General features: G+C 35.1%; 1 protein-coding gene across 1 annotated transcript in view; it reads right to left on the minus strand.

Moving 5' to 3' along the window:
* The window catches only part of LOC6044595 (myosin-2 essential light chain), a 37,024-nt gene extending 23,312 nt beyond the window's left edge, over positions 1–13,712 (minus strand). Inside the window, exons 1-2 of the mRNA XM_038252225.1 lie at positions 13,542–13,712; positions 13,411–13,438 (exon numbers count right to left, since the gene is read on the minus strand). Coding sequence (XP_038108153.1) covers positions 13,411–13,438; positions 13,542–13,544 — 31 coding nt within the window. The 5' untranslated portion in view covers positions 13,545–13,712. The remainder of the gene's footprint in view (positions 1–13,410; positions 13,439–13,541) is intronic.
* Between the last annotated feature and the right edge of the window lie 1,253 nt (positions 13,713–14,965).

The raw sequence follows: 14,965 nt of genomic DNA on the forward strand, positions 1-14,965 counted from the left end.
CGAATTGGCATTCCATCACTTATCGTGAGAAAACGTTTCAATCGCGATACAATGTTGACAGATAAGTTTTGAAATTCATGATTTTAGTTAGCATCGAGCGATCAGAAAATCTAAAAAAAAAGAATGGTTCTCAATGTTCAATTTATTTTTTTATTACTTACATCAGTATTTAAAAAAATATTCCTATAATCTCTAAAACCTTACGTACATTTTGTGTAAATTTACAGACATTTCAAAGTTATTTTAGTCCCAAATAAACATTCAAAATTTTAAGTAATCCCGAGCAGACGGAAATAACTTGGAATAACATTTTTTGATATTTAAAAATTCTAGACCAATAACATTTTATGTTATTTATAAAAAGATTTGTTATTCGTCGTTTTGATTTGTTTTTGTTATTGGATAGAATTTTGTTATTACCGTCTGCCCGGGATGACAATGATTTGGAAATATGCACAAACATAAACTGCTAAATTTAATATTGTTCAAAAATGTACATGATTTCTAGATTAAATTTTCAAAACAACCTATCCGTCATGGGTTTTCTATGCAGATAGGACATTTTGAAAATTAAATCTTGATTTGATAAAAAAAAATCCCCGAAGATTTTGTTTGGAAACCTAAGTTTCGTTTTTTAAGCAAAGTGAGAAATTTTGCATTCAAGACTCCATGCAATTTTCCCAAGTAACCACAAGCACTAAATTGAAGTATTTATTCAGTACTAAATCAGCACTCGAATGTTTTGAAGTAGTAAATAAGCTTTGCGAATGCCTCAAAGTACCAAGACTTTGCAGCATTACAACTGGCATTAAATCACCATTTACGACCTTGAAAATGTGCTTCAAAGCATTTGATGTTTATCAACAAAGTAACCCATCCATACGGGAAACATTTCAGCCAGGCACGCTCTTATTGACTTTTATCCTTCTCCCGTCATACCGTTCCAATAAGCGTGCGGGCTAAGGCGCATTTCCCCCAGTGTGCAACAGTTTTATTTTTGCGTGAAGTGGGTTCAATTCCCGCTGACTGAAGTTTTTTTTTGTTTATTTTTTTGTGTGGAAAACTGCAGCCTGTAATTAAGCCAAATTTTTCAAAACATATGCCCATAGCACAAAGGACATTATAAAAACTTCTCTGGTAAATTGAAGACTTTTCTCGCAAGCAAATAGCTGCTTTCCGGAAGTCTGATACACTTTGTGAAATTTTGCCAACCGTGGACCAAGCACTCCTCGGAAAAACAGTTTACGTTCGCCGTTAGCCATTACTGGTCCCTATTAACCCCAAGCCTTCCGTAATTGATTGTACTGTACTTGACTGGATGGCCGCAATTTGCTGAGTGACTCGTCAATAATTTTCGTCCAACAAAATGACAACGGGTTTTTCTCATGAACCAGAAACTCGAAACAGCAGAAAGAAAGTCTTCCTTAATGTTCGATGCATCAACCACATCGATTAAAACTTTCAAAACAAACACTCATTTCAGAATACATCAGTTGGCTGGCGCGCATCCTGGAGATCGACGAGAATAATGCAAGAATAACATCAAAGTGTCACACTCACACATGAAATGCAACAGGAGAAAAAAAAACAAAGGAGGCCCACCACCAAGTGTGTGGAGCAGCTAGCTGTCCTTTTTTTCCCCAGCCTTGACGTCGATAAAGCAGTTTTTTTTTGTTCGAGCTTTCGGTGAGGCATTAAATCGGCATCACTGTGCGCCACTTGAAATATTTCTCAAGGGAAAAGTGCTGATTTAACGTTTTGAAGCATTATTTGCTGGTATTAAATGCCAATATAATGCTGATTTAATGCTGCTATTTAGTGCCTCGCGGTTACTTGGGTTGACAGCTGTCCTAATGAAAATTCCATATTTGTTCGTTTAGGACATATAAAAAAAAATCAAAAAATTTAGGTTCAATAATTCAGAAAACTATAAAACTTTTTATTCCTTTACAGATAGATTTTCCCAGAGTGAAATAATAATCTATATAACAAACCAAATAGTGGCGATGAAAACATCATCATCAAACGCGTTTCTTTAGACAGTCACAAAGAGAAAAAATCGAATCCGAACTTGTCTCTCCTCTCTTATACATGAAATATCATTAAAAACAACTCATAAAATCAATTTCAAGATTATCGGGCGAAATTTAGATTTTTACTACTACATTTGCAGATGACACGTCAAACGTCAAAAAATACACATTTTTTAAGGAGTAAAATTAAATATTTCTAGGTGACTTATCGTAATACAATTTTGGCTGCTGTCCATACAAAAAATATTGGAAAATTTATTTAAGTAATTTTCTAATTGGTTTGATGTCTTCGGTATTGTAGGTATGAATGGGGACTATTTAGAAGAAATAGGTAAACGGAAAAATAGCCAATTTTTTTTAAATTAATCCTTTTTCACAAAAGATTTTTTTTCTAAATCCAAGAGCAAAGTAGGGTAGGGTAGTCCTCAATGAGACACTTTTGGTTTTCAACTTTCAACGATTTTTCTAATTTTTTCATCAGCATTTTTTAATGAGCTTTTAGTTGCATTATCATTCTTTTAATGTGTTCTAACATTGACCAAAATATGAGATCGATCTGACGACTACAGCCAGAGTTATTCAACTGTCTCATTGTAGACGCACTTGGCAGGAACAATGAGACAGCTGGGGAACAATGAGACACTCTACGAAAATTAACATTTTTCTAGCAAAACATCATGTTTTTTGTATTTTTCCATTGCAGGTGACTTGCCTTGAACATTTTAAAGCAATTTTGCCAACATGAAACTTTTATTAACAAAAGTTACACTAAAAAGTATTTAAATTTTGTAAAATTCATATATTAATACCAAATAACTTTGTATTTTGGGTTAAATGAAGTTTAAACTCTATAAATATGCCAAAAATCACTTTTAATTCATGTTTTGAAAGATTTCCATCGATTTTGAAAAGTTTATTGAAGAAAAATCAAAGTGTCTCATTGTTACCCATAGGCTGAAAGGAGTGGGGAACAATGAGACAGCCCTGGATTCTGGGTATATTCTAAATTTTGGCCAAATCTAATGAAAGGACATTGTAGCCCAACTTAATCCCTATGGAACGTCAAAAGAAATTTGAAGAAATATTAGTTTTGGTGTAAATGGCAGCCTACGAGCGAAAAAATATTTTTTGTCCATAATTTACTTTTACACCCCAGAATCAAACATTTATGAATAACTTGTCAAGGGAGCGTCCATAACCAAAGCCACTATTATGACAGACGTATATCCAGTAGACACACCTTTCCCCCAAATATGAGCCTGATTGGTTGAAACTACGACTTGTGAGAACCATTTTATCATTGTTCCCCGTGTCTCATTGATGACTACTCAACCCTAATCCACTTTAACGACCCCTGGATCTTTTGTGGGCTCTGTTGCAAGTTTCTGCTCATTTCTAAGCGTCTGAAGGTTATATGTGGTGAGTCACCCAAAACCTCTTTTACGCAAATTGACCGACGTTTTACTACCCCATCCGATAGAAGGCCAGGAGGATAAGGCGGGAATCGAACCCGCGCCCCATAGCATCTTAGGGATCGGCAGCAGAAGCCGCTAACCACCGCGCCACGAGGCCCTCGATTTTTGTATGGACATCTCCCAAATTGTATGGAGACTTGTATGGGTGAACCAATGACACAAAAATGAATTTTGGTGATAGGGAAAGCCTCCAAAAAGTTGAGTTAGATTTAAAAATACAAATTGAACAATTTCAAACTTCAAGGAGAATTGCTCAAATAAAAATACAAGTTGGGGACCATCCAAAAACCATGTGGACAATTTTTTGGGAATCTCAAGCCCCCTCCCCTTCTGGTGGACAATTGTCCATACAAAAAAACTTTTTTGTATGGAGCGTGGACAACTTTTGGAAATCCTAACCTAAAATTACTTGTTTTTTTTTTCTAACGTGAAAAAATCCTAAAGCTATTAGTATTATGTGTAATTTGAGGAGCTGGAGTCGGAGCCAAACATTTCTGACAACCCGGAGTCGGAGTCGGAGTAAGAGTTATCTTAAATTCAACAAAAAATATGTTTTTTTTAATGTTCAGTATTTATATCAAACAGCTAAATTTACAAAATTTCTTATATTTTTGATTGATTTTTAAGTTGCTATTTTCTCATTTTTTATCAGATGCCATGATAATGTTGAAGCTATTTATTGTGATTGGAAAGCTCTTATTGTGTAAGTTCACTAAATGATAACCTGTTAATCCCCTCTTACCCAAGCATGTTCTAATCTAATCTAATCTAATCTAACCCTAGCGCAGCCAGTCTTTCGAGGGCATCCTGGAAAATGCCTTAGGTTGATTAACGCCTAGCATCCTCTTGTCAACATTAACATTTGCAGTGCCTCAATGCAATAAATTGCTTTGGAACATCACAAACGTTAAAGCGGCCAGGCCAACTGCGTAAAGTTTACCGCAAAGATGATTCATTGAAGTGGATTGAGTTTGAGCACGAATGTTCAAACAACAACACAATTCTGAATCTACAGGGGAGGAAGAAACGTGGGGATCCCCCGCTCACGTTCCTGTTTGTTTAAGCAATAAATCGTTGGAAGCCACCATGCTAAGAAGTTTTGGTGCTCCGGGACCCTCTGGGATGGGACATTGTATTTCCACAAATGCCCAGGACACTATTTGCCGTGGTTATAGCGCCACAACTCGCTCTCCCCTCTTACCCAAGCATGTTGTATCATAACTCAACAAATAATAAACAATATTGGTCTTGCAGTCAGAAATATTTATTTGATTCCTGACTGCTTCGTTTTGCCTATATTTAATAAATATAAATAATAATATATTTTATAAATATTATTTATGTACTCTTTCAATTCAAGTTTGACCAAATTTAATCCAGTTCTTTCTGAAAAAAGTACACACTCACATCTCCTTTTATCCCAAAACCAGATGTCTTGGATTTTTTTGAGTAAATGTTTTTTTATGAAAAAAAGTTTCGAGGTACATAAAAAGATAATCACTCTTCCAACAAATAATCAACGATTCTAACAATCTATTACTTGGAATTCAACATACGCATTTTGTTTATAACTAATTACACAAAAATCAGAGTGTTGCATTTAAAATAATTGACACTGGCAAAAGATATCAAAAAAGTTGCAACTAATTTCGAAATAATCATTGAATATAATAAATATATCTTAATGTTTACTATTTCTCTCCTAAAATCTGCGAATGTTGATCCTCAGGCAATCTATTTTGATATCGTTGCAAATTATTGTTGAACAAATCTCAAGATGTCATTACCAAAAAGGGAATTATAATAAAAAGTATAGAAAAAATGACAGGATTTTTTTTTCAAATGCTATTTAAAAACGTTACATAATCCACCTTTAGGTGGTTTGTGCCTTCCTCACATTCATAAAGTCAATACAATCAGTAAAAATAGCAGGGGAATGTTGCTTAACATGTTTAAAAAATCAACTTTATTACTTATTTCTTTTGATAGGGTTCGCAGACCTTCAATATTTCTGGCTCATCGGCAAGGTCTGATAAAAAACCTATTCAACGATAGTTCGTATGGAAGATTCAGACAATATTTCTATCACAATATCTGAGATCCGGCCTCCGAAAAGGGTATGAATAACACTTAAGTGCTAATAACTTTTGATAGGGTTGTCAGATCTTCGATTTTTTAGGCTCATTGGAAAGGTATTTCAATTATCAGGTTGCATGACGAACCTGGACATCATTTTCATTGAAATATCTGAGATCTGGCCTCCAAAAAGTATATAAATAACACATAAGTGCTAATAACTTTTGATGCCGAGCTCCCGTGGTGTAGTGGTACGGGTTTCGCTTTGTAAGCGGAAGGTCGATGGCTTGAAACCCATCTGGCGAGGCAAAAGGGGTAGGTGGCGGTCGAGAGGGGATATCGGCTGCTGCGGGAATTGACTTTGTCAAGTCCCAAGCCTCCCCAAAACCCATCCCATCCAATCTCTCGGACGATCTGTTGGCGACTGAGTCTGAGCGTTGAAGAACTCTGTAACAATACGCAGAGAAGAGCTTCAAATGCTACTTTCGACTCGGTCACATGCTCTCAGGCAAAATTCGAGCTGAAGATTGGGCTATATGATCGGTAACGATCTCTAGATGGGTCAAAAATAAACGAGATTTCCCCTCAATCTCGCTCAACTCCACGTCCTCGGATCGGTCCCTCGTGCTCGTGTGGCATGGCATTTGGGGGATTGGTCTGGGGAATGAGAGGGGGCAACTGCTCGAATAATTCGTCAAATACTGTCTCGCTCAAACAATAGCGCTACAGAAGACGATCGTTCGGCAGGCTGTGTATAGCAGCAAAACAGAAAACCTGAGAACAGATCATACTACAATAGATACGCAAGTGTCGCAGTGGTCCGTGTCTGTTCACAGTAAAAAAAAAAAAAAAAAAAAAAAAAAAAATAACTTTTGATAGGGTTGTCAGATCTTCAATGTCTTGGGCTCATTGGAAAGGTCTTTTTAATACCTTTCTGAAAATGTATAACATGATAGGTTTTCTGGCAAAAACCACCCTTGCGGACATACGCCAAAATCGTTTTTTTAGCATAACTTTTGAAGTACTTAACTAAACTTGCTGATTTTAAATAGAGACCTATGGGACCCCAAGACGGATCGAATGAGACTAATACGGTCGAAATCCGTTCATCCAGTCCGGAGATAATCGAGTTACATTTTTTTGTCCACCCACCTACACACATCCACACAGACATTTGCTCAGAACATGATTCTGAGTCGATATGTATACGTAAAGGTGAGTCTACGAGGTCAAATTAATAAGTTCATTTTTCGAGTGATTTTATAGCCTTTCCTCAGTAAGGTGAGGAAGGCAAAAATCAAAACCAACATATTATTCAATCGGTAGAATTTTCTCATACTGTATATCCAACGCCAATATGACGGAACGATCATTCATAAAGCTTCGTTTGAGGAGAAGATTAAAGAAATATCGCGCGCCTCCTTTTAAATATATAAATTTAAACAAATCGAAAATTCCTAGGTAAAATATTGTGTAGGTCACGGATATTTGAAAAGGACCCCTTAAGCGTCTTTTCCACGAGAAAAATTTTCATATACATTGATTTGTAATAATAATCTCTGGCATGATGTCCATGTACGTCTTAAAAAATCAATGGAGCATTAAAAAAAAGTTTCTTTAAAATTGTTATTTAAAAAAACACGGTGACTTTGATAGTCACTGTGCTTCTTATAAATGTCAGCCTTAAAGTTAGCAATTGAATTTATATGTGAAATGGATGTATGATGTATTTTAAAGATTAATTTAAAAAAAAAAACAATTGAATATTTAAATTTATTAGCTGTGATTAAATTAAATGTTAATTTGAGGTTAAGTAAATAAATCCAAATTTACTTATAAATATGACACTTAGAGAGTATTTAAATAATCCTATTTATAAATGTTTTAAAAATAATAGCAAATTAACTTTTGAAATATTTAAAAATTTGTGGAGTCGGATTCGGAGTCAACCATTTCGTCGCCATCGTGCTAACTTGTCGTAAGTGCATTTCGGGCCAAATTGAGTTAAGAACGCCATTTTGTGCAGCTCACAATGCCTCACCTTTTGACCTTCACAGATCCCCAAAATTCGATTTCAATCCTGAGATATTCAACAAAAACCGAAAAAACTCCGTGCATTTTTGTCACTTTACATATGAAAGTAGTTTCAATCTTGTCGTGCTATCTTGTTACTCCATGAAAATTGATGTAAGTGCGACAAAAGGCCAAAGGGATTTCAGGCCAGAAAAGTCAGGATGCGTTTGTCGCACGTACAAGCTAGACTACCGTAAACATTTGTAATTATAACTCGGGACTCCAGCAACCAACTTCAACCAAACTTTGGGACAATGCACAGAATGGTGAGCCAAACAAAACGTGTTTGTTATTGTTTACATTGCGTGCTCTCGTTTTTGAATATTCAAGGTCAAACATTAAAACGCGTTTTTCTCGGAACGTCAAAATGGCGGGTGCGACAAGATAGCACGACGACGTCGATTTGTTGAAAGCTGGAGTCGGAGTCAGAGTCGGCTAGAGTTGGTAAGCCGGAGTTGGAGTCAGAATCGGTTGGAGCTGAAAGCCGGAGTCGGAGTCGGAGTCGTTTGAAATATGACCCGACTCCGCAGCCCTGGTTTAAAGTAACTTTATCAAGCATCAGTTATCAAGCAATTTGAGTATTTTCAAATGAATTAAGGATTGGTTGTTTGTTTTGCTTCACGTGATTTTTCCAGTGCTTTGATAAAAAATAAACCTTAGTATTGCAATAAACAGAAGAAAAAAAATGTTATGAAGGATGGTATAATTATCAAAAAAAGAAGATTGGTCATTTTTCTTAATGTTTCTAAAAAAACAAGAAACAATAAATTTATTTAAAAAATCACCGAAAAATCTTCTATATAAATAAAAAAATATAACCAATTTTGCACATCAATCTACAAACAGTCCTAATTTGGTCATAACCCAAAACGATCGACCGTCGTCACCATATAGGATCGAAATTAAGTGACCAGTTGAGAGCCCAACCAAGAAGGTAAACATTCGAAACATATCACACACATTAATGGGCAGAACGAACGTGGCGGGTTCGTTCATAGATGTATCAACTGGTGTGGGTAAGGCTGTTCTGCTATTTTTACCGTGAGTTGGTGATATAAACGTTATTTGAATAATGTTAAAATTCTTAAGTACCATACAAAATTAAAAATTATTCATTTATTCAACTTTACGCGAAAAAGAAGTTCAATTTAATTCTATTGAGCTAACTCCACCGACCGGACCCAACCAACCTCTCGTACCTGTGGCTGCCTTGAAGGCTCGCGACAAAAAAATGTTGGCCGCAGCAAGCCGCCGTAGCGCGCCGTAAAAGCGAAATCTGCTGACTTGTAGAGTTGTAACGCCTTATAAGGAAGACACGCAGACCTCGATTGCCTTTGCGCCACCAATTTAATACCAAATAAAGGAACACGACCTCCTTTCTTCCTCCCCCCTCGGTGGTGGTCGTGCGTGCGTTTGTGTGTGTTCGTACGGAAAGTGCGTCAAAGCTGACCAAATGGTTTGAACTTTTATCGAATCTGCAATGAGCAACAAAAAGTGTTGCTTATTGACATTGTGAGTCATCCAAGCTGAATGTTATCAATGTTCGCAATGCGGATTGAAAAAAATACAGTTTTTGGTTGAAATTATTTACTTGTGTTATTCAATATACGATTGTGAATGCTTCCATGATATCTTTTGAAAATATGATCAGTTGAATTTTTAAACTTTTCAAGAAAATGAGACGAATCTTTCCTTGTTGGCATCATTACCAAGTCTCATTACATTGTTTTGTTTACTTCGCAGAATGTGGAATATTCCAACTTTTTTTTCCTTCATTCCTAGAAACGAAATAGCTTGTTGTAGAAATGTTGTCTATACATTTGAGCTCATTCTGACCACGGAAATCGCTCCCTTGAGGTTTGTATGGGGAAAATCGTCAAAAGGTACCGTAAACCGGGGTGACATTGATAGGATTTCAATTTGTTTTTGGAATATTTTCCAACAGTTATGGTTTTTCTCAAGATTATTATTTTTAAAACATGTACTGGGGTAGGCCACACAAAGTCCATGCACTTTTTTAGAAAAAAAGTTTTTTCAATAGTGTTTAGAAAAATAGTTACGTTAAAAATTCTTAAATTAAATTCCGGGGTGACTTTGATAGTCATAGTGTTTCTTGTTGAAATCATATTTTAGATGTTCAAACTTTATTTGTTCGTTGAATGTACCATTACTTAAGTAGCTGATAAAGTTTTTAAGAAAAAAAAACAATGTTTGTATTTAGTTAACTAAGTTTATAAGCTTTTTAACAAAATACAAACAAATTTTAGGTGAAATTGTTAAAATGTTTGCCTGAAATTTGTTAAAACTTGTTTTGTTTATGAAATTATCGATTTATATTGCATTTAAAACTGAATTCAAAGCACAAATCACAAATTTTCACATTTTACATGAAATTTGTTCAACTAAAATTGCCTATAAATTTGGAGATTTTTTTTTAAATTGTGTTTCAAAAACACATATTATTTATTATTTACAAACTTATTTAACCTTCTCCTAGTAGAAAATTGTCCAAAGAATCCGAAAATGCATTCCGTTTTCCGATTCAAAAGCGTGTTCATTGAAAAAATCATGATACTTTGAGAAGTTAAAAATAATGACTTTCATCGACATTTTCTTAACTATAGTGAACTAACTTTTTAAACTTTTCAAAATTTTATGAAAAGTTCTTTTTGAGGTACTTTGAACACTTTTCTACCACGGTCAGTATGATTCTAAACAATTCCGTACGTATCTTAATTGTACTCTTCATTTTGCGGAAAAATCTCAAACCTATCAAAGTCACCCCGGCTTTCAAAGTCACCCCGTTTTACGGTACTGACAAAAGAAACTGGTTCAGTTTTTTACATGAGGAGGGTGCAATAATGGTCAAATTCTTACCATTTTTCGGATGTGTAACCTTCGTTAAATTTGGAACAACTTTTCCGAAAATAAAATATTTTTAATGATTATGGCCAAATGTGGAAAATTGTTTATTGAAAAAAAATTTGATAAGATTGTAAAAACATCGATCAGTTGAAGTTTTTTTTTATATTTTAGGTTTATTTTTTAAATACATTTTCGTCATAAGGCTGGTACAAACTTAATTTAAAGTTTTTGTCACCCCCCTTCAAAGTCTTTTTTTTTTTTCAAAGAAGTTTAAATTTTCAATGTTTGAATTATTCAAAAATCTTTTGAATTTCAGTGAATGTTCAATGTTTAAAGCAGCAAAAAGTTTTTTTTTGCATTTTTTTTTGTTTTTAATCAAATTTTACATTTTTAGAAACCTAATGATTGCATATCAACTGTACGGGTGTATAACGCTTTTTCCAATAGTTTTTTTACTAAAATGTTGAAATTCTGACTTTTCATTCAATTTTTATTTTTTTGGGACAAAAACTTTGAAAAATATTTGCATTGGCTAAGAAAACAGCCAATACAAAAAAGGCAAAAAAAATCTTATTCAGAAACTTTTATTGCATTTTTTTTATGTCACAAAAACTTTAAAATTTGTTTAGACCGATGCAAATACTTTGTTTAAGAAGTTTACATAACACGGTCTGGTCAAGGTCGAGTGGTGGTTGAAAGTTTAATGAAAATGTGGTTAAACATTATCAAAAAAAAAACTCATGTTGCAAAGGATTTTCCTCTCCGGTTTCAACAAAATATCAATTGGTGTTGGTCTGCCTGAATTATACCCATTTTAAGCATATTAAGCGGTCGTGTTTGAATGATGCTGGAAAATCTGGAGTGTTCCTTGAAATTTACTAAAACCAAGTACACCAACGAGTAGAGCAACTTTTTGTAAACATTTCTGTTTATTTTCACTTTTATGAAAAATTATGCTATTCCTTTTACAAGCATCTAAAAAAAATATTTCCCGAATGCATTCTTATCAGTCGAGTGCATTGGACCACGCCCATTTTTCTATTTTCAGCTTAGTTCTTTTTTCTTCCAGCGCTCTTTCGGGTCTGCATAGTGCTGCCAAACTTGATGAAATTTTAAGCAAACACTCACGAAAAGTAGCATTTGTAGAGAAAATTTCCTGGCATCACTGGCTCACTCCAACAGGCACCGTTGTGGTGTTGGTGGCCACCCTTTGTTCTCTATTTGCCTTCGCTCCTCGCTCGGTTTTCTTCAGCCTTCGATTGGAATGGGTAGTCAAAATTGAAACGTCAAAAGACTTGGCGCGTTTGTTTTTTTGATGGTGCTTGCTAATTATTTACATTTTTCGGGATTATTTTCAAGAGAGTGACTAACTAATGTGCAAAAGAACATGTTGCCGGTAGTTGGAAGCAATTTTATATCTTAAGCGCTTTGAAATCGTTAGTGCAAGTGAAAAGATATTGATGGCAACTTTCGTTAAGCAGTTAATCTCTCATCTCATCTTGCGATGTATGTGCCACAAAAATGATGAGAAATGGTCTCGCAAAATAGAAATTATGATCAAAAGTGCATTAAATTTGATCTTTTTGGCCAGTAAATGGCATAAATTTGCGTGCTTATTTGAGGCGTTGCTGTTGCTGGTAAGATTATAGCCTAAATAATATTTTTGGAGCTTTAATCGAGCATCAAACTCTTCATATGACAAAGATAGGTGTTTAATTAGAAAGGGTATATTTCCCCTAGTCAGTCAGATTCGTAACGGAAATGTCATGAGACTAAATTCCGAGATGGAAAGTGCAACATAAATCTAAGGCTTAGTCCATACAAATAGTGCGTCATGGATTTTGAATTAATATAAGGTACCTACTTATATTTTTGTTATAACCCACCTAAAAAAATATGAAATTTTGTACGAAATTTACTTTTTTCACACTAAAACATGTAAAATTGATTCAAGGAGATAGGACTTCAAATAAACAAATGTGCAATGTCCTTAAGTTTGGCTTTTATCAAAAAATGAATTCATCATCAAGTATTCATTTATCATTAACACTCCAACTCCCAACCCTTCAAAAAAGATGGAACGGTAATTTCAACCCGCTGGTTCTCGAGCATAACTCAACCAATCTGGATTTGACCAAATCTGTAATTTTTGCGATCGAAAATAACAAAAATTGACATGCAAAATCAATAGTTTTAATTAATTTGTCTATGTGACGTAAGCGCCATTAAAAAGATGCATTTACATTAATTAGTACATCAAAATATTTTTTTTCCAAAATTGTGGTAAAAACTGTATAGCTGATAAAAAATCAATACCTAGGCTGATTTTAGGTTCATTTTGCGTTGTTAGCCTGTGTTATTAAATATTTGTGCTAGTTATTCTAAACTCATAAACTGTTAATTCGTCATGGGACGATGGTCTTCTAGTAAACATTTTATTTTGACACAGCTTCAACGAATTTTACATTGGCATTTTCAATTATGCAAAAATTGTACAAGGAATTCAGAGCACCCAAGCAGGTAAATTAAACATCTGCTAAGTCCATTTAGTCAAATCCACCCGCATTAGGGCGTTCCGAGCTTGCGGTTTCATACGTGGCGAGTTGAGCCACTTGACCATAAAAAGACCGAACCCGCCGTGCTGGGCTCTTCGACTGTTCCGTTTGACAGCTGGTGCTGCTACTCTGTTTGTCACTTCCATTTTTTTTCTCAACGGTACCGAGTGACGTCATGGAAATGGAATTTGGTTGAACAAACAGGATGTAAATTTCGATGCAGCCCCGAGTGTCTTTGGGAGGGGACCCAAAACTTACATTGAAAGCAGTACATGATTTACAATGAATTCGTGGCGAGTTTAATAGATGTAAAAATACAATTAACCAACTTACCAGCTAGCTGATCTTCGGTGAAGTTAGTCTGCAATTGAAAAAACAAAGAAAACGAAGCAGTTTAGAAGTTTGCATGTATTCGCAATGTTTAAGGCTAATTGGGCAGCAAACTGCATTCTGCCGATACCTACCATTTTGACGAGTGTTGATAAATGTCTGGGAAAGCAGGAAAATCACTTAATTTGATCACAGAACTGCGAATTATACCAAATTTCCAAAAGCAAACCCAAATGGTTGAAAAACGCGAATCAGAACGCGAGATGACAGCAGCAACGATGAATCAAACTCGATTTGACAAAGGCGACGTTTGTTTGTGTTGGTGCGAAAATTTGAATGACAGACTGCTGTACTAAATGGGTGACAGTTTGTTACTGTACTAAAATGTTTAGAACTGTGATGTACACTGAGAGCTGAATTTACTTTTTATACATTTTGATTTTACTCATGTTAACCGTTTGTCAATTTTTCAACTGAAATGTTAAAATTTACAAGCGAATGATGGAACAACGGAAATCACAAATCTGCATAACAAATTTCAAGATTGTTCACCAAGGTTGTTCACCGATGAAAGTGGATGGTCTGCTTTTATAATTGTTTCTTAAAATTAAGACTCAATAAACTGAAACCCCGTTGGTTTGACACCTATCAAATAAGTGTTCAGAAATTGATTTTTGGATCAATACACACTCATCGCCGCACGAATCTTTGCCGACTAGAGCACGTAACCATTCGCGAGCGAACACAACTTGCTAGCTGACAACGGCTTGGTTAATCGCTTCACATAGCGATACAAATACTTCTTTGCCTACTCCGTCCGTCTGCCCAAATCACAAACGAATGTGTTCAGCGAGGAGAAAATCTAACAAAATTCCAACAACAGTTTGCCATCGACTAGATCAATGGAAGAAAATTGCTGCCAAATGTGTCTTTGATGTTGGGTAAAGAATGAATGAATGAATGAATACCCGCCGGCGGCTGTGTCCAGAACACAGGTTTTCGCTTTATCAAACAGTTCGTCATATTATGTTCAGTAATGGCCTATCTACAATCACTTAGCTTAGAATAGTTAAGTAAAGTAAAACTTAGAAAATGTACACAATTTACGGCCGGCCCAGCCAACTTAGGCCGTCATCCACAATCAACTTAGAAAATTTGCTGGGCTGATATACGTTGCTATGCAGTTGTTTGTTTACCTTTGATATGGAAACGTCAACTTACCGTAGATTTTGAAATTTTCCAAACCATACGTCAAGTTTCTAATTTTATTCCTTTTCATTGTAGAAGATCAGATTCATTTCCATTGATTCAAACTCCTAAGCTAAGTGAAATTTTCTAAGTTAAGTGATTGTAGATAGGCCATAATCTGTACACCCACGTACATAAGTTTTTTTTTGTACGAATTTCGTTGTTGCAAGTTTGTGTCTTTAATGTTGAGTAAACAACAAAATTGCATAATATTTTTGATAACATTGCTTTTAAGCAATTTATTAAATTATCAAAACAACCCGATTGAAGTGTGAGAGGGATAGCAAAAGAGAAAGTTTTCAGTAGCGAT

The sequence above is a fragment of the Culex quinquefasciatus genome, chromosome 2 (assembly GCF_015732765.1).
Source record: "Culex quinquefasciatus strain JHB chromosome 2, VPISU_Cqui_1.0_pri_paternal, whole genome shotgun sequence".
NCBI lineage: Eukaryota > Metazoa > Arthropoda > Insecta > Diptera > Culicidae > Culex > Culex quinquefasciatus.